The 21,185-nt window shown below is 42.2% G+C and overlaps 1 protein-coding gene across 1 annotated transcript in view; it reads right to left on the bottom strand.

Annotated features, from left to right (window-relative positions):
- BMP6 (bone morphogenetic protein 6) overlaps positions 1-21,185 on the bottom strand; it is a 164,979-nt gene that overhangs the window by 31,145 nt on the left and 112,649 nt on the right. The window contains exon 2 of the mRNA XM_003927362.4: positions 5,597-5,789. Coding sequence (XP_003927411.2) covers positions 5,597-5,789 — 193 coding nt within the window. The remainder of the gene's footprint in view (positions 1-5,596; positions 5,790-21,185) is intronic.

The following is a 21,185-nucleotide window of genomic DNA, read 5'->3' as shown; positions in this document are numbered from 1 at the left end:
GGGACAATTATATTCTATCTGTAAAATAGGTAAGATTTTGTTAATTTTGTCAAAAATGAAAGCAAAAATTCAGCCTTGGATTGTTCCTGGAAACTCCAGCAGCAGCCTTCTGTGCTGGCCTGAGAAAATCTTCCCATTTTAGAAGGGAGAGAGGGATGAAGGGGGAAGAAAAGAATATAAATGTATTTATTACCACTGAACTATACACTTAAAAATGGTAAAGATGGTAAATTTTATATGTAGCCTTAACTTCAATAAAAATGTATTAAAAGCATGAAAGCCAACTATAGAGCAGCATTTCCCTCCTTGATTTTAAGATGCATTTCTTCAAATCCTAAGGATTCTGAAGTTAAGATGAACATATAAACCAAACTCTAAAATCAAATTACGAAAAACATCCTTGCCTGTTTCTAAACAGAGAAGGAAGTTGGGATATTGTTTAAATGAAGCATAAATGTTAAATTTGGTAATTAATTCTTCAAATGTCTTCCAAAAGACTGTACCATAAGAACATGGAGAAGAAAAGTTATCATACACACAGAAGACAGACCATCAACTGCCAAGCAATGTGAATGCCAAAACACACAGAGTACAACGCAGAATTTCAAAACTAGCAGAGACAAGCATGGACGATTCATGGATGAAACAGGGCCATGATTTAGATACTGAACGTGTTTGTTAAAATTTCTGGTTGGCTTTCAAGAGCTGCTCTTTGGCTTCTAGGTATACAAAATTAAACTACAAAGAGTAAAAGTATGCCTTTAACCAAGTAAAAAGTGTAGAATAAAATGATATTCTTTAAAGACCTCAGCATTTAACTATTGATATAAAAGTGCTAACAGAGAGCTCCAGTGGCGCAATCGGTTAGCGCATGGTACTTACATAAAAGTGCTAACAGAATAAAGATCATGAGTACATGTTGTGAAAAGAAGTAAGCTGACAAATGTATAGCCCTGTGCACAAGTAGATATATATTTGTGCAAATTTACTCCAGTCTTCCCCTCCACTTCCCTTCTCTGGAAAAGCTGTTAATAGAGCAGTGGTTGATCAAGAGATCAAAAAAAAACAAGTTTTGCAAAGGTTTTCTGTAGGAAGGTCTTAGACATCAAAGCACCAGAGTCTGAATTCTAACAGACACAGATCTTCGCTACCTACGAAACTCTCTCATTTGCCATTCAAACAGAAACATCCTTGGGACATCTGCTTCAAAGCTAAGGAAATGGAGGTGTGAGGATGTGTCATAAGGAGCTTGCTCGCCTCTTTCCAGTACTTCATCTTTATTTTGAGACTGTACCTCCATCATCAAAACCACTTTTAGGAAGCATAGCAGACGACCGTTTAGGAATTATTTGGCCTTGGCAAAATTCGTATGTGCCATGCTTTGTTCTCTCAAAGATAACAAGCCTGCCCTGTCTATCTGATGGGGTCATGGTAAAATCCTAATGAGAAAATGTAAGAGAAGGCCTTTTCCAAACTGTTGCTATATAAATGCAATTTTTTACCTGCATCATCACAAGGACACAATGATTTATAACACCAAATTTTAACACCAAACTCATCTTTTAAACACCATGCAATACCATGGAGTAAACTTCTAAAAATAAAGTGCAAAGGCATCCTGTGGTACTCAGTAATGATGCAGGCTGTTGCTGCAGTCTGATGGATTCTCCTTGCCCACTGTCCAGTAGAACCAATGCACTGAAAAAAGCAGGTTTTATAGCAAAGAAAGAGGTTTATAATCACAGGGCCAGCCAACTAGTAGGACAGGAGGTATTTCTCAAATATGCCTCCCTGAGAATTTAGAGGCTAGAGTTTTTTAAGGGTACTTTGGCAGGAAGGGGGCTGGGGAACTGAAATCACTGACTGACGAGGATGAAATCACAGGTGTGACTAAAACTGTCTTTATGTAGCTGAGTTAGCTCCTGGGAAGGAATTTCAAGACCAGGTGGCATCTCGTGGTCTACCAAAATGCTAAATCTGAAAAATATCTCAAAGACCAGTTCTTTAGGTTTCACAATAGTGATGTTATCTATAGGTGTAGTTGAGGAAGTTAGAAACTTTGTGAGCCTCAGTTACATGATTCTGGGGCAGTCAGCAACTTACAGACAAGCAAGCTCATCAATGGCAGATCACTGTTTATGTCTATAGCAAAGTCCAACCCCTACCATAACCTTGTGACCTCTTTACAAATAGAGTTTCAATTTTTAAAAAAGTAGGGGATCTGCTCAAGGAAAGGACCATTATGGCCTCTGCAAAAGAATGAGCAAGAGCAATTTAGCTAAGTAGAAGCAAGATGGAGTCAGTTAAGTCAGATTTCCCTTGCCACTGTGATTTTTGCAAAAACTGTTTCACTGTTAGGTTGCTGATTTCATTCTAATCTGTGAGTTGCTTCAAATCTCCCATAACATAGACTTCATCTAAGGGCTTACTCTCAACTTTTTTTTTTTTTTTTTTTTTTTTTTGAGACGGAGTTTCGCTCTTGTTACCCAGGCTGGAGTGCAATGGCGCAATCTCAGCTCACCGCAACCTCCGCCTCCTGGGTTCAGGCAATTCTCCTGCCTCAGCCTCCTGAGTAGCTGGGATTACGGGCACGCACCACCATGCCCAGCTAATTTTTGTATTTTTAGTAGAGACGGGGTTTCACCATGTTGACCAGGATGGTCTCGATCTCTTGACCTCGTGATCCACCCGCCTCGGCCTCCCAAAGTGCTGGAATTACAGGCTTGAGTAAAGTATCAAGTGTTTCCTTATTCTTACTAAAAGCACCATCTATTCAAGTAGCCACATTCTTTCTTTTTAAACTTACCTGGTCCAGTGATCTCTTATCAGAGAAACATGTTTGTGCAGAGTTCACAGCAAAAGCCCATCTTGCAAGAATCTTCCCTGACCCTCCCTGGGTCAGGCTTCCTAACTGCCTTTAATATCAGAAGGCCCGACACGTAACTACTGCCACCTCAGCTGAGTGTGACTCAGCATTTAAAACTCTGACTCTGTTTCTTCTTTTTCAAGGAAGCCAACTATTTTGTAACACAAACAGTTGTCAAATGGAGTTAATCCATCAAATACTGCAAATTTCACTTAAACACAGATTAGACAAATACATTTCTTCACAAGCCTGGAGGATTGTTTTCAGCTAAGACACCCCAAGACGGTACAGATGGGGAGATCAAACCTTCCCCCGGAAGGAGTCCTGCAGCGGAATCTGGAGGCCTCTGGAAGAACGCTAGGAGGTGGCAGGAGGCCTGGCTCCTGGCCCACAGATAAGAAAAGAAAATCTCCTCCTGGCCAAACTGGAGCCCTTCAAAAGCATGAACCTCTCCCAATTCTCCCAGAATTTCCCCCCTCCTATGCACAACAACGAAACACACACAGATGCCAAATGCTCCCATCCTAGAAGGCAAAGAAACTACAACTCTCTGCCTTGATAGAGAGTCATCAAAGGTTGGGACCATTCAGGATTTTATTTTCCAAGCTCACTGCTGGCCTCGAGGAAGCATGACACCACCATCCTAAGCGCAGGGCAGCTGTTCTTTTTTGGCTGGAGTTCAGTATAAACCTTACTAATGTTCTGCTAACTTTCTCTCTCTTTTCAAAAGCAAATAACAATTTTTTAAAATGCCATAGTCACTTAACTCCCAGCCTGGCATTTTCACTGTAAAGTTTTTCCTGCAGGATGGAGAAAAACATGTATTCCCAATACATTTCTGAGCCAAAAAAGATGCCAATAGGTTATCCTAACCAGAGAAATATAATGGAATAATTAGGCAGATTGAAAATCAATGGCTAAAACAGTTCCAAAGGGTCAGTGAATACTAATTCTCTCTGAAGTATCAACTGACAAAAATCTAGCAACAAAAATGTACCTTTCAAAAGTGGCCCTCAGCAGTAAAGCTATTGCATATACTTTTATTTAGGAGTGAGAATTAGATATCGGAAAACTTCCCTTTCATTCCAAAATTTTGTTCCATTATCAAGACACGACAATGGCTACATTTTACTCATCATGTAGCTGTCCCAGCTATGAATTACCTACAACCATCAGCATGTACATTCATACCATGAAAGGTCCCAAAGTGTGGCATCAGCCTCTGTCCTTCTTCCGTGCTTCCCCATTACACATTTAAAAATACACGAGGGCTGGATGCTGGCAGTGCTTTCAAAACGAAAATGAATCTTTCATAGGGCAAATTAATGTTCCCTATGAGTTCAGTGTGTGTATTTGTGATAGACCCACATGAAGATCAATACATTCAGGAAGAACCCACGTCATTCTTAAGCCTTTGGAAACTCTTGGGAAGTCAACAGACTCACAAGACCAAAAGCAGGAATCTGGCCTTAGTTTATGAAACCAAAGCTGACAAAGCCCTTATGGAGTCTGGAAGTGTGGCGTTCCCTCCCGCTGTATGCTCACTTCCCCTCATTGTTATCCTTGTAGCTGCTGTGTAATTGCCAGACCATCATATCACCTGCTCAATTTCCACCTTGTACACACTAAGAACTACACAGTAATACTAATCTACTGTGCATAAAGGCCTTGATTCTCACTGACTTACTAAACTGACCCCTAAATACTAAGCAAATTCGAGTTCTTGGGGTTTCTATTGGCTTCCTTTTTCTTTTGTTTTGTTTTTGAGATGGGACTTTGTTTTTGTTGCCCAGGCTGGAGTGCAACGGCGCAATCTCAGCTCACTGCAACCTCTGCCTCCTGGGTCAAGACAGTCTCCTGCTTCAGCGTCCTGAGTAGCTGGGATTACAGGCACGCACCACCACGCCCAGCTAATTTTGTATTTTTAGTAGAGACGGGGTTTCCCCATGTTGGTCAGGCTGGTCTCAAACTCCCGACCTCAGGTGATCCACCCAGCTTAGCCTCCCAAAGTGCTGGGATTACAGGTGTGAGCCTCCGCACCTGGCCGTATTGGCTTCTTCTATACTAACAACTACCATATTTCATCCCTCAGCCCTTCCAGTCCTCCAAAAATCGCTCCATGGAAGCTTTTCTGTATTGCCAGGCAGCTCCATGAACATACTTCACTGCAGTTCTTCTGTAAAGTGGTCTGGGCTTGTTTTAGAAACCAAGAATAATAGAGCCATGGAAAATGTCTACTGCTCCCTTGTATCCAAATGATAAAAAAAAAAAATATATGACACATGTTTACTCAAAGCCACACGTGTGTGTGTATCTTATGTGCACAAATACACAGCCTCATATTCACCTGAATTATCACTTATAAGCATCATATAGTTTTAATGTGTGAATTTATTTTAGCCACCCTTACCTATCATTCAAAATGAGGACTAAGCAATAGTGGGAACATTTTACTCCCAATACGCTATGGAGTTATCTGATCACAAAGGATGGTTATAATAAATACATTCACTAGCTTGCTTAGGAAAAAATAATTACTTGGAAAATCAACTTAATAGCAAAAGAAGTCACCAGCTAAACACTGCCATTTAGAACACCCCCCTCCTCGTGCTCACACGCTGCCCCTGAACTCCAAGTCACCCTCCACAGACACAGTCGGGGTTATTGTCATCACAGAGGGTCGGAAACAGGGGCCAGTACCACCTTTGGGGCTTTCTCGAGCCTTCATACCTGTGCTGATGCTCCTGTAAGACTTGATAAATGCTGATAAGAAAAGTTTGGTTTTTAAAACTCCCCACAACACAGTCCTTGTAGATGCGGAATTCTGCAGCCGTCACCGCCTCACCCTCAGGAATCTGGGATAAGTTGAACTTGAACTCTTTGTGGTGTCGCTGACGAGGGGAGAACTCCTTGTCGTACTCCACTATAAGATTAAACAAGAGAGAGTGACAACTATTGTTACTTGACTAAGTGCCACGGGCTCACCTCACCAAAGTTTCCCCGTTTGACTTCACAGGTGGATTACCAGTTACCCACGGCTAATTAGGGGGATCCGGTGGTGCAGAGACCACAGGCTGGCCTGTGAGGATGAGATGAAAATCCTTCACGTTACCCAAGATAGACAGAATTCTTAGCTTTTATTTAAATACTTCCGCGTGTATACTTATTTGAGTGGATTTGCATGAGCACAAGTTATGAAAACTCTTGGCTTAAAGTTTTCTCATCTGCAAAAATGGGAAGAATATGATTTCACAGGAAAAGCTGTGAGAATTAATGAAATAATGAAGAAGAACCGGTCTGCCCATCCTGGCCCTGTGATGCTCCCCTGGTCCCCTTTCCTCCGGGCTTCTCGTCCTTCCTTGAGCTGGTTCACGTGTCGCCACCAGCAGTGGACGTAACCAAGGGCAGCCCGGAGCTGAGCGTTGGTGGGGATGGCTGAGGGTGGGAAAGGGGAATGGGCAGCACATTCTGCCTGGGCCCGAAGTGTCATTTGCCCGTTCAGTGGAAATGTTTATGCCTTCCTCCTCCTGGTAGAACCTGAAGGCCCCACGACTCTGAGGGGAGGCACTTTCCACACCTGGAAATTGCTAGAACCCCATTTAATCTGCATGTGAATCCCACATAGGAGAACGAAGATGCGGAAGGAAATCACCGGCAGAGCCACTGCTATTTTCTCATGGTTTACATCAGAAAAAAAACACAGGGGGCAAGGGATAGAAGCTAAAACTTTTTAAAATGTGGAATCAACCTGACTGTGCGTGGATGGATGAATGAAGAAAGAAAATGTGGTATGTGCATAAATGGGTTTGTATTCGGTCCTAAAAAAGAGGGCAATTCTGCCACTTGCAACGTGAATGAACCTGGAGGACGTTACGTGACATGAAATAAGCAAAGCACAGAAAGGCAGTCACCGCATGACCTCACTTATATGCGGAATCTGAGAAAGTGGAACTCACAGAAGCAGAAAATAGAACAGAGTTACCAGGAGCTGGGAGGGAGGAGGACTATTGGGGAAGGGTCAAATGGTACAAAGGTTCAGTTTACATAACCAGTGAATTCTGGAGCCCTAATGTACAGCATGATGACAAGAGTTAATATTGTATTGCATACTTAAAATTTCTAAGAGAGTAGATCTTAACATTCTCACCACAAAAAAATAAAGCCGTGTCACTGTGAGGTGATAAACACATGAATTAACTTGATAGTGGTAATCACCTCATAATGTATTGGTATATCAAATTACTTTGTACCCCTTAAATATATAAAATGTTTATTTATCAATTACACTGCAGTGAAGCTAGACAAAATAATACATTTTTAAAATAAAATCTTTTTCCTGGACCAACATGAAGACACATAAGAAACTGTAATTACTGATTATCTGATTCTCATTTTCCGGTCAGCTTTTAGATGTCTGTACAAAGTCCTGTGTGAGAGAAGTGCTATCAAACTTCAGATGCTTCATTTATAATCACTGTAAAAGGAAAAAATGAGCACTCTGCTCCCCACCATAAATCCTTGACTCTTTTCGTCAGAGCTAGGAAGCACTTCTGCTTCGCTGTTCCTGTTCGTGTTTTCTTAATGGCAACCAAAGGGAAATCTCATGAGCAAATTAATCCTTATAGCAGAGTTTTCCCAGGGTTTGTGGGTAGAAAAATTACCAAATCATTAGCCACCTCCAACTTCCCACTTTCCCTACACATGTTGGTTTTCACAATTACCGGAGAAAAGCTTTGGAGATTTCGCTTCAAGAAAGAGAAGAAGGAGAGGAGAGACGAGGAGAGGAGAGGGGAGGGAAGTGGAGGAGAGAGGAGGGGAGGGGAGGGGAGGGGGGAAGGGAGGGGAGGGGAGAAGAAAGAAAGAGAAAGGAAGAAAGAGAAAGAGAGAGAGAGAGAAAGAGAGAGAGATATAAAGAAAAGCTAATAACTCCCTAGAAGAACCTAAGTCCTCAATGGCATTTGCAGAAGCTAAGTAAAGTTAAGCCATCTATAGGTACAAGATATTTTTAAAAGAATTTTTGAAATTGCCATGTAATTACAGATTTTTTAGATTCGAATTCACTCTTTTTTTCTGAGAGTTAAAAAAGAATAAGCTTTGGCTTCTGTAAAAGCTTGAATATAAGCAAAAAGAGGTCCAACCAGAAAAGTAAACCACAGTTTAGCCTCAACAAGAAAGCAGGTTTTCTAATTAGTGGCTGTGCATGAAAAGCAATATTGTTGGGAAGTTCACCCAAGGACACCCACACATGATGGTGTATCACTTTTCCTTAAAACTGATCTGCCTTTTAAGTTTGATATGTTATCATTGTTGGTTAAAAAGTGAATCAAATCTGATTTTCTAAAGAGACTTTCTAAAAAAAACAGTCACACAGCTTTTCTCTATTGAGCCTTTTAGAGGCTTAATTGTAATATTACTAAATGAAAATAATACTTTAAGATTCGCTTGAGGGCCTGTGTAAGAATTATTCAAAGAAGTCTTTCAGTAAACTTCTTTCCTATAAATAATGAGAAAAATATAAGAAATAAGATATAAGACAGTAACTTTAAGATATTTCAGTTATAAGGAGCAGAGAAAGGGGCAGATATTTTTAATAAAGGAGAAATGTCATAGCTGGTCTTCTGAGAGGTATGTCATCCCCAATAAACCACACCTCCCTGCATCCATGTCCATGGGTGGTCTGCCTTCTTTGGGTGGCTCTGGGCTGGCTCCATGACCTGTTTTGAACCAACAGAACAAAAGTCTTTAACAATGGTGCTCACTGACTTCCAAGGCTGGGTCATAAGCTTTGAACTTCCTTTCACTTAGGCTTCCTGGAATGCTTGTCTGAGAAAAGATAGCTGTCATATAAGAAGTGTGACTACCCTGAAACGTCCACGTTGTGAGGAAGCTCAAGCTAGCCATGTAGAGAAGCTATACGGAGGGTTAGGAGAGGAGAACAGAGATGGGGGGTGGGGTGGGAGAAGAGAGGGACAGAACACACACACTGTCCAGCCTGTCCCCAAGCACCTCAGCTGAGGCACCAGAAGTGTTACGAAGATGCCATTTTGGATGTCCTTTGCATGACTCAGCCCCAGCCACCACCTGGCTGCAGCTGCACAAGAGCCCTTCAAGAACCATCTAGTTGAACCTGGTCATTTCACTAGACTGTGAGAGATGGTAACTCATCGTTGTTTTTGAGACAGAGTTTTTTGCTCTTGTTACCCAGGCTGGAGTGCAATGGCACGATCTCGGCTCACTGCAACCTCCGCCTCCTGGGTTCAGGCAATTCTCCTGCCTCAGCCTCCTGAGTAGCTGGGATTACAGGCACGTGCCACCATGCCCAGCTAATTTTTTTTGTATTTTTAGTAGAGACGGGGTTTCACCATGTTGACCAGGATGGTTTCGATCTCTTGACCTCGTGATCCACCCGCCTCGGCCTCCCAAAGTGCTGGGATTACAGGCTTGAGCCACCGCGCCCGGCCTCATCGTTGTTTTAAACCACTACAATTTGTCACACAGTAATAGGCAACTAACACAACAAGGGAAAGGAGGACAGGAGGACAAGATCGGGGAGGAGAGAGAAGGGAAGTCTGACCGTGCCAGGAAGGGGATACATTGCATGCAACTCTTAAGGATAAGGATTGTGCAATGCTGTGAGGCAGTATGTACGGCTAAGGAAGAATGTTGGCAAACGCTCACAGATTTGAAGATGTGAGGAGATAAAGAATCTAAAAATGAGAAAACAGAAGCACAGTTCAAAGCATTCATTTTATTACAGTGTAAAATAGAACCCATTGCCTCATATGTAGATTTTCCAATTTTTCCTCTACCAAAACAACATTATCTTGAAGCACTCTAAACTTTCTTTTCCTTTATCCTTCTTAGAAACGATGCGTGGCTTCCTTAGTGCCATCCACGAGTCTCTGATTGCTACTCACACCCTTTTAAGCTCTCACGCCCATCCCATTACCCTGTGGTCTTTCACACTGCTCCTGTGTCCACCTTCCTCACTCTCCTCATGCCTCAGCCACTGATCACTAACGTTTGCTCAGAACTCCTCCCTTTCCCCAACTCTTTTGCCTGCAATTGAATTTACACAGCGCCTTTGCTAATGTCTCATAGGGATATAAAAAATAGATACAATTAGGTTACTGCCTGTATGTGCACATGAATACCACATGGTAAAATAGTAACATTTCCAATGATCTCAACAATTCAACCTATATGATTCAAGCCTCCTTAAATGCCAGACAGTTCAAGAAACATGAACAGGAGAGAAAGGGAGAGGACTGAGCTCCAAATTCAGCCGTCAGTACCTACTTTGTACCCATTAGCATTTGGCTTACTGATGGTGGGGCCAGACACAGTCATAATTAAGTCTGGGCTGGCTCTATGACCTGTTTTGGACCAAGAGAACAGAAGTCTTCCACAGCGGTGCTGAGTGACTTCCGAGGCTGTGTCATAAGCTTTGACTTATGTGTTGGTGACATGTCAAACTGAGACACTGGTGTTGAATTCTTTTTTTTTTTTCTTACCAATATGAGGCTGAGGTAAAGTTATATTAAAGTTTCAGTATCCGTTAAATGGAAATAATAACCTTTCCAAAGATTAGGTGAGACAGTCTCTACGAGGTAGCCAATGGCATAGCGTCAATGCTTAATGTTAGCTGTGATCATCGTTGGCTGTTATTTGAGAATCCAGGTCCTCTAGCCTGAAGTCTGTCTTTGCTGAGTAATTCAAATTTATTCATGAGTCTACAGATAGGGCTGATGGCTGCTCCCTCTACATTAGCCCTTTCAATTAAAGTGATGCATTCTGTGAAAGTACAGTAAGTGAAATCTCACTGAGCATCAGCCTTGGTGGCTGGCTCCTGAATGCAGGGCTGTGTTCTCTGAGGCAATAATTCCTAGAATTTTTTAATTTCAAGGACCAATCAAGACATTTTTTGAAATGGTAATGACCTTACACAAGGTCATCTGCTTTTTCTGTTTGCCAATTGCAATCTCTAACTCCACGACTGCACTGCTAAAAGTCCTTTCAACACTAAATCAAATAGGGAGGACATAAGGAACAAATGTAGCTTCATGGAGCTCACTTTATTCTTTCCTTTCTGCCTCAGACTATACCAGCAGAAATTTCTGACCTGTCCTAGACCTTTGACTGACACAAAGGAACAAAAGCCTTAAGGAATAAAAGTCACTGGTTTAAGATTTAAAATGTAAATTATGTAATTATACACACAAAAGGATGTATGCAATTTATGGAGGCAATCAAGCATAATAATAAAGCACCAAGGAAACCATCACCCAACTTGAAAACCAGAAAATGACTGAGACTGTTGTATTCCTTCCTGACCCTCTCCAACTGCCTCTGCTCAAAGGTGTGTCACATCGGGATTAAATAACGTTTATCATTCCCCTGGCCCTTTAAAACCTAACAATTCTACTACATGTGTGTATCACTAAGTCATACAGTGTTCCGTTCTTCTCCTTTCCCTTTCTTTTTTAGAGACAGGATGGAAGTCGTACAGGCAGGCTCACGTGGAAAGCCTAGGCTGGTTATGGTTAAGAGCAAGGCAGCCTGTGTGGAGGGTCATCTGCCTGTCAATGGGTGAATGGCTCATGTGTCATAGATGGGCATGGCTGCTATGCAGACAATGGTGACCAGTAACTCCTCTCCTTCTTCAGCTCTACTTCATAGAGATCTATTGAAAATATGGGCATTTTCTGGCTGGGCACAGTGGCTCATGCCTGTTATCCCAGCACTTTGGGAGACCGAGGTGAGCAGATCACCTGTGGTCGGGAGTTCGAGACCAACCTGAGCAATATGGAGAAACCTCACCTCTATTAAAACTACAAAAATTAGTTGGGTGTGGTGGTGTTCACCTGTAGTCCCAGCAACTCAGGAGGCTGAGGCAGGAGAATTGCTTGAACCCGGGAGGCAGAGGTTGCAGTGAGTGAGATCGCTTCTTAAAAAAAAAAAAAAAAAAAAAAAAAAAAAAAAAGGTGAGGGAGGTGCTTTTTCTGACAAGTGTTGTTAAGGAGTTAGAGAAACTGGAACCCCTGTGCTTTGCTGATGGGAATGCAAAATGGCATGGCACTGTAGCAAATAGTGTGGCAATTCCTGAAACAAACATAAAGTTAACATTGATCTAGTAATGATCTTTCTGGATATATATGCAAAAGCATTCAAAGCAGGCCTTGAACAGATATTTGTACACCCATGTTCATAGCACCATTATTCATAATAGCCAAAAGCTGGAAGCCACCCACATGTCCAGTGATGGATGAATGGATTAACACAATGTGGTACAGACCTACAGTGGAATATTCTTCAACCTTAAAAAGGAACTTCTGACACATGGGACCACATGGATGAACCTTGAGGACATTATGTAAAGTGAAAGATGCCAGCCACAAAAGGACAAATACTGTACAATTCCACCTATAGGAGGTACCAAGACGGGTCAAATCCATAGAGACAGAAAGGAGAATCGTGGTTACCAGGGGTTGGGGAGAGGGGAATGGAAGTTCATGTTTCATATAGTTTCAGTTTGGGAAGAGGAAAAAGTTCTGGAGATTAAGTGGAGATAGTGGCACAACCAGCGTGAATGTCCTTCATGTCACTGAACTGTACACTTAAAAACTGTTAAAGCAGCCAGGTGCAGGGGCATTGCCTGTAGTCTCAGCCCCTTGGGAGGCCAAGGCAAGAGGACTGTCTCAGCCCAGGAGTGCGAGGCTGCAGTGAGCTATGATTATACTACTGCCCTCCAGCCTGGGCAAGAGTGAGACCCTGTCTCTGTAAAATAATAATAATAATAAAATTGCTAAAGTGATCAAATTTCTTCAAATATCTGAAAAACTGTATAAATTTTGTTTGTTGAAATCAGCAGCCAAAGAGTGTTCACTCATGACACTTGCTTATCCTATCGCTTAAGTCTCTTTTAAACTAGCAAACCAGGAACAGAAAGAACTCCATTAACCTGATAGTAAGTCCATATTAAAAAAAAAAAAAAAAAAAAAAAAAAAAACCTTACAGCTAAGGGCATTCTTAATGGTGATACATTCGCACCGCTGCCTGTAAAATCAGGACAGCAGCAAGGACTCTGACTTTCAGTCTGATCTCGGAATCCAGCTCAGCACTATTAAGATGAAATAATAGGAAAAGAAGAGATATTGCAAAGGGTTGGACCTAATGAAAAAGTTTAGAGGGTTGCTTTCATATTTACTACCGTATTTGGAATTTTCATGTTTGAGTTCACAAGTGAGACTGGCGATGTTCTCATCTCATATAGAATTGTGTGGTCTCATTATACAATTTTCCCCTCCTATCTGAGGGGTTGCATTCCAAGGCTCCCAGCGGATGCCTGAAACTGTGGATAGTTCCAATCCTATATATGTTATGTTTCTTTCTATACATGCATACCTAGGAAAATAAATTAAAAGTTTATAAATAGCGACGGTAAGATTAATAATAATTATAACAATATACTGTAATAAAAGGTATATGACTATGGTCTCTTTCTCTCTCTCTCAAAATATCTTACTGTACTATACTCAACTGTTTTCGGACCCCAAGAACAAACTGTGGAAACCAAAACCACGGATTATGCAACCATGGCTACGGGAGAATTACTACACTTTCTCTTAGAGTAAGCTGGGGAGCCTTTCTGCTCCTTCAAGAAGTAATCTACTTCCTGAATATCTGGCACACTTATCTGTAGAATCATTTGATTGTGGTGTTTTCTTTTGGGGGACATTTTAAAAGATTCGTTTTCCTTTAAACATAGGAATAATGAATCTATTTTTTAAGTATATGTTTTCTAGAGGTTTGTCCATTTTTATTTAATTTGTCAAGTTTACTGCCGTAATTTGTTCTAAGTTTCAATACTTTTGGGGGAACAGGTGGTGTTTGGTTAAATGGTTAAGTTTTTAGTGGTGGTTTCTGAGATTCTGGTGTACCCATCATCCAAGCAGTGTACACTGAACACAATGTGTAGTCTTTTATCCCTCAAGCCCCCGTCACCCTTCCCCCTGAGTCCATGGTGTCATTCTTATGCCTTTGTATCCTCATAGCTTAGCTCCCACTTATAAGTCACAACATAAAATATTTGGTATTCTGTTCCTCAGTCACTTCACTTAGAACAAAAGTCTCCAGCTCCATGCAGGTTGCTGCCAACTATCACCATAAAATTTTTCATGGAATCCTCTCGTTATTTAATCTCTTCTCTACCTGTGGTTGTTTCTCCTTTTTCATCCTAATATTAATTTGTACGTTCACTTTTCCTTGGTCTTACAAAGATTTTTTTTCTTTTTTTCTCACTACTGCTTAGTTTGATGCTAATAAAGATATTTTAATACAGATGTTTTCTGAATGGTATCTAACTCTGAAGTATTTCAATTAAAATTGTCCAGAGAAAAAAACGAAGACACTGCCTGTCTCAAACTACAAATATAAAAGAGAAAATAAAAAGAGGAGCTATAGAGAGGGAAAAATCAGATCAATCAATTTAATATATTTACTTTAAAAATAATCACATATTCATTATTCTCTCACTAACTGGACTCACTCTCTGGTTAATTCAGTCTAGGTTATTTAAGGCTATTATAATAATTCCCAATAAATTCTACATTTCCCAAATGTTTCACGTTTCCATTTACAGCTACACACAAACTTGAGTTTTGTTTTCTGAAACACGGCCATTCCACTGACTAATGTAAGCAATTTTTCATGCTATCACACAAGCTTATTTAAATTTAGGCAACAAGGACATTTCTGGCTAGTCTTTCAAGGCTCGTAACGACAGTGACCTTTTGACTTTTATGTTGTAAGCATATAACCTTGAATAGTAATACAGACACTGAGCTGAACTTCCCAATTCACTTTTCACCAAGGTGAAATGAAAGACTTTACCTCCGGGGTTCATCAAAGATTTCTAAGTATTTGTATTCATGTTCTCTAAGAATCACAGACATCAAGAAGAATCTATTTTTTTCTGGCTGCCATGCTTCAAATGACTTTAAACTTTATTTTTTTTAAATTGTAAATAATTATAGTCCCACAAGTAGTTGCAAAAATAGTAGAGAAGCCCCATGCACCCTTCACCCAGCTTCCCCCCATAGTAACACCTTACATAATCAAAGTACAAGACAAAACCGGGAAACTGATACTGACTCAATACATTCACTAGTCCACACCCACTCTGATTTCACCAGCTTTCACAAGCACTTTTTGAGTATGTATGTGTATTATTCTATGAGCCATTATCACGTGTCTAGATCCATACTACTAGCACCCAAATCTGGATCCAGAAATCTTCCATTGCCACAACAAAACTCTGGGGCCACCCTTTTGTTCCAAACAACTTTTTTTTTTTTTTGAGATGGGAGTCTTGCTTTGTCACCCAGGCTGGAGCGCAGTGGTGGGATCTCAGCTCACTGCAACCTCCGCCTCCTGGGCTCAAGTGACCTTCCTGCCTCAGCCTCCCGAGTAGCTGAGATTACAGATGAATGCCACCCCGCCCGGCTAATTTTTGTACTTTTAGTAGAGACAGGGTTTCGCCATGTTGGCCAGGCTGGTCTTGAACTCCTGACTTTGTGATCCTCCCCCGCCTCAGCCTTCCAAAGTGCTGGGATTACAGGAGTGAGCCACTGCGCCCAGCCTCCAAATGACTTTTTAAGGAGATATCCAGTACACATATAGAGAACTTTAGGACATAAAGTACCTACATATCATTAGTAGAAAGGGTTAATAGTCATTTATTATTTTTTAAAAATCATGTTAAAACCATTTCATACCCAAATATAGGTATTAATCTCACTTTAAACTGGGGAGATAGGCCAGGCACAGTGGCTCACGCCAGCAATCCCAGCACTTTGGGAGGCCAAGGCGGGTAGATCACCTGAGGTCAGGAGTTCAAGACCAGCCTGGACAACATGGCGATGCCTCGTCTCTACTGAAAATACAAAAATTAGCCAGCCGGGCATGGTGACACATGCCTGTAATCAAGGCTACTTGGGAGGCTGAGGCAGAAGAATTGCTTTAACCCGAGAGGCAGAGGTTTCAGTGAGCCAAGGTTGCACCGCTGCACTCCAGCCTGGGCGACAGAGTGAGACTCCATCTCAAAAAAAGAAAAAAACAAACTGGCGAGGTGCTCAGTAGCTACCACTATACATGTCTCATCATGGAAATAAGTCGTAGACCTTGGCTTCTATGAGGGAACACACTCAGGCACTTAAGTCAATAAACATGCATCAGGAAGAAAGATTTCAAATGAATAATCACAGCCTTGATCAAGTTCCATTAATGTCAAATAGCCACATTTTTGCCCCCTTACAAGGACCGCCTTAAAGAAGCCATCAGACCACATTTAGCAAAAATTAATCTACACAACATGCATTTTTTTCACATTTGAGAAAAACTGCTATATCTCCAGTCAAAACACAGATGGGCCAGCCTAAAGAGAAAAATAAAGATCCTCCCACACCTCTGATTTCCAGTGCAGAGGCAAAGCAGGCACAATGTCCTCAGCGTGACTAAGACAAGAACGCTCAGTCCGTGTGCATTCCTTCGGACTCAGCATCCCCTCCCTGGTGATCTGGGTTCTGCGGTCTCTTTGACAGTGGCATTGTCTTCTGGTGGGCTGCATTCGCTACAGTATTTTGTGCCTACTCGTGTGTTTCTTTTTATTTATCCTGCTCGGGTGACGTTGTAGTTCATCTGCCTTTGGGTCCCTAGCTCTCATTGGTTCCGGAAAATTCTCAGCCAGTCACTCATCAATTATGGCCTCTCTGCCATTTGTTTTAGAATTTCCTTCAAATGACAATTAGATACACATTAGACTTTCTAATGTACACATTGAAATGTGAAATTCTAATGTCGTCTTTAGCTACTGACTTTATACCATGTTATCTCCTGATCTCTGGACTAGATTATTTAGATAATGTCTATTTACACTTTTACCAATTCTTTCCTTAAGTGTTTAATACCTAGTTTAAATCATGATTGAGTTTTATTTGTTCTTATTTTGTTTTTTGAGTTGGGGCCTCAGTATTTTTTTCAGGCTGGTCTCAAACGCCCAGGCTCAAGTAATCCTACCTGAGCCTCCCACGTGGCTGGGACGACAGCTGCATGTCACCACACCCCAGTTTTTCCACGTTAATGACTTTGTTTTTAATTCTAATAACTCCCTTTTTGTTTGGTTTTCTCTGTCATTTTCAGTAGTAAATCATCATATATTTACTATTATACTATTATTCTTTCTGTATTTCTACGTTATTGTCTTGCATTTTCTAACTTGGTGCCTGTTCTCCAATATATGAAATTCTTGGGGGACTGAAATTACTTTCCCATCACTCTGACGATGTTCATTTTGGTGGCGTATTTCCTTAGGTGTTTGAAGATTTTTGCTTTTTGGGTAGTTTTTAACTGGAATTCATCCTGAATATTTAAATTGGGTTACCCCCTCCCCCTCAAAAGATACACATTTGTCTTTGTGAGGAACATTACTAGGCAGAACCACTTGCTCTCACTTTGACAGTCCTGGCTTCATGTGGGAACCTCAGGGACAGCTCTCCCGACCCTCTCCCAGGCCCTAAGCTGGGCTCAGAATCAGCGGTAGTGTTGGTCTTTGCATTCACAGAAACCCAACTTTTATGTTTGTTTGCTCATGGGAACCCCCACAGGGGAGTCCTCAAAGCTGTCCTGGAGCCCCGGACACTTGTTACTTTAGGCAGGTTTGCTTTTGTTTATCCTGGAACTTGTTGTTTTTCAGCAGGAGGCCCTGCAGACCATCTACTCGGCAATGCTTGCAGAATTCGAAGTGATTATCTTTCAGGTTTGGGAAAGAACATGTGGAACACATTCTCCTCAACTCCTAAAGATGTTATAAACACTGCCTAATGTCTGAAGAGTTTGCAAAGCATTTTCATGCATGTAATCTCATCTGAATTTTTCAGAAGAGTCCCAGAAGGTGGGCAGAGCAAATATTATCACCACCATCAAACCCACAGGAACCGGAGGCCAAAGGCAGTGAAGTGACTTCCCAGTGCTGCTCACTTCTGTGATCTCACTTATTATATTTAACACTGAAAGTGCTCACATTTCCATCTCCAGCCCAGCATTCTCCAAAGGGGCACGTTTTTCCTACTGCCGGGCACATTTTTTCCTCCGAGATGCCTCTTTGTACTTGGAGCCAACCAGGGCAAAGTGGTACTCATCATGCCCCGCCATGAACCTGCCCCTTTGTCTGTCTCTGGCCACCCTGCCACCCTAATTGTCCAGTGAATCCTCAACTCTTGTTGCTTTAACCTTCTAGAACTATACTGTCCAATACAGAAGCTACGGCCATTTAAATGTAAATAAACGAAAATGGCAATTTTGCTTTCTGTCACACCAGTCATGTTGAAAGTATCCAAGAGTCACATGTGGCTGGTGGCTCCTCTATCAGAGAGCACGTTGTTGGATGCTTCCATCATCTCAGAGACGTCTACTGGACAGTACCATTCTAGAAGCTTCCGAAGCCCACTGAGTCCCACTCCCTTCAGAACCACTGCCCTTATGCAGAACCTCAGTCCCACTGCCTTGAGTTTTGCCCCATGTCCCCCCACTCGCCACACCGCAGTTAGTACCAACATCACACATCCGCCTTGCAACAGGCCTGCCTAGAGCCCTTCAGCCTGTACTCCACAGCCACCTCCCAGCCTCGTCCCTCACCTTTTCCGCCTTAAACTCTACCTTTGAAGGACTTCCGTTGCTCCATTTGTCCTGCCGTGCTCCCCGGGACCTCTTGCCTTTGCCTTCCTCAAACAATCTCCGTTCCTTTGAAGTGCCCTTGCCTTCCCTCACTTCCTGGATCGAGACATCGAGACTGTTACCCCGAATTTTGAGAAGTCTTGGTGCCCCTATGTCATTCTATGTTTAGAATGTCATTCTATGTTTGCTAAATCCATACAACGAGAGGTACATCAGTGTTCTTATTTCTCTTAGAATTATTAATGCTTTGGTGCAAAATACCAAACAAACTCTTTTTAAGCCTGCTGTCACTCAGTTTCAATAGTTCCCGTTTTGCTAGTACTCTAGCCACCTAGTTGCAGTACTTCATGGGTAATTGCCTTAGTCCATTTGGGCTGCTATAACAAAGTATCACAGACTAGGTGGCTCACAAGCAACAGAATGTATTTTTCGCAGTTATAGCCGAAGACCAAGGTGTGGGTGAGGGCCTCTTCCCTGGTTCATAAATGGCTGTGCCCTTGCACGGTGGAAGCAGTAAGGCAGCTCTCTGGGGCCTCTTTTATAAGGGCACTGATCTCGTTCATGAGGGCTTAATCACCTCCCAACGACCCCACCTCCTAATACCATCACCTTAGGGGTTAGGTTTCAAGATATGCATTTGCAGGAGTGGTGAAACAAATGTTTGATTTATTGCAATAATTCAGCAATAATTTAAATCTCCCTTTAAGATTGAAGCCAGGAAGCCTTCCACCAAACCTCATCCCCAGGTAGTTTTAGTACTCTCAACTCTAGACCTCTATAAGGTCCCATGGAGATCTTCAGCATCAAACCCCTACCTTATACTGAAACAATCAGCTGTTCACGTGTCTACCTTACCTGCTGGGCTGCAAGCCTCTCAAAGGCAGGGTCCACATCATATTCACCTTCACATACCCCATAGAGGGCTTAGTACGTGGTGCCCAGGAATGTGTGTTGAATGCATGTATGAGCCAGGACAGGGTCCTGCTTTGCGCTCTTTCCTGAGCTCTGTAGTATCCCCCGTGGGCTTAAGGTGGCAGAAAAGAACTCAGGCTTCTGACCCCAGCCCCAGTGATCTTTCCCCAGGACCCAGGAACAGTTCTCCAAGATGCAAACAAGCTAAGCTGGACCACCTCCTCAACACATCTGTCCGGGTTTGTTTCTTTAAGCAGCGGCACTATTGGCCCAGAATACGAATCACATACTGCTTTGCATTCTAATTCAGGATGCAAACTGCAGGCATGTTAAATTTTAAGAAGCCAAGGAAGGAAATTAATCCACTCAAATAATTTCCCTTACACTCAAGCCACATCACAAGGTCACCATTCATAGGAAAGTCAGAGCAGATTTCTAAACTGCATATTTAATTCAAAGCAACAGACTTTTTTTTTTTTTTTTTTTTTTTTGAGACGGAGTTTCGCCCTTGTTACCCAGGCTGAAGTGCAATGGCGCGATCTCGGCTCACTGCAACCTCCGCCTCCTGGGTTCAGGCAATTCTCCTGCCTCAGCCTCCTGAGTAGCTGGGATTACAGGCACACGCCACCATGCCCAGCTAATTTTTTGTATTTTAGTAGAGACGGGGTTTCACCATGTTGACCAGGATGGTCTCGATCTCGACCTCGTGATCCACCCGCCTCGGCCTCCCAAAGTGCTGGGATTACAGGCTTGAGCCACCGCGCCCGGCCCCAAAGCAACAGACTTCTAACACATTCCTTCTTTATCTTCCATTCTTTCCAATGGAGGCGAAATTTATATGACATAAAATTAACCATTTTGAAGTAGACAATTCAGTGGCGTTTTAGTACATTCATAATGCGGTGCAGTAAATACCTGCAAATGTTCCAAAACATTTTGATCACCTCCACAGAAAGACCATGAAGAAAATGCTCCCCACTTCCCCTTCCCCCAGGCCTTAGCAACAACCATCATTCCGTGTTCTGCCTCTCTGGATCTGCTCATTCTGGATATTTCATATGAACACAATCATACACCATGTGATCCTTTGTGGCTGGCTTCATTTAGCACCATGGTTTCAAGGAGTATCCAAGTTGTAGCGTGTTTCAGCCCTCCATCCTTATTTATGGCTGAATGACATTCCACTGTATGGATACACCCCACATTTTGTTTATCCATTCATCCACTAATGGACATTTGGATCCTTTCCACCTTTTGGCGATTGTGAATGTGCTTCTATGAACATGCACGTGCTTCTACGTGAGTGCCTGTTTTTAGTTCTTTGGGGGTATATACCTCTTCTATTCTCTTCTGCTCTTCCTCTTTGATATGGTTCGGCTGTGTCCCCACCCAAATCTCATCTTGAATTGTAGCTCCCGTAATCCCCTCATATCGTGGGAGGGACCTGGTGGGAGGTAACTGAATCATGGGGATGGGTTTTTCTGTGCTGTGCCTGGGAGAATGAATAAGTCTCACGAGATCTCATGGTTTCATAAAGGGCAGTTCCCCTGCACACGTTCTTTCTTGCCTGCCGCCATGTAAGGTGTACCTTTGCTCTTCCCTTGCCTTCAGTCATGATGCTGAGGCCTCCCTAGTCATGTGGACCTGTGAGTCCATTAAAACTCTTTTTCTTTGT

Source organism: Saimiri boliviensis, chromosome 4 (assembly GCF_048565385.1).
Source record: "Saimiri boliviensis isolate mSaiBol1 chromosome 4, mSaiBol1.pri, whole genome shotgun sequence".
NCBI classification, from domain to species: Eukaryota; Metazoa; Chordata; class Mammalia; order Primates; family Cebidae; genus Saimiri; species Saimiri boliviensis.
The sequence above is the reverse complement of the archived record's forward strand: the minus strand, read 5'-3'. Positions and strand labels throughout refer to the sequence as shown.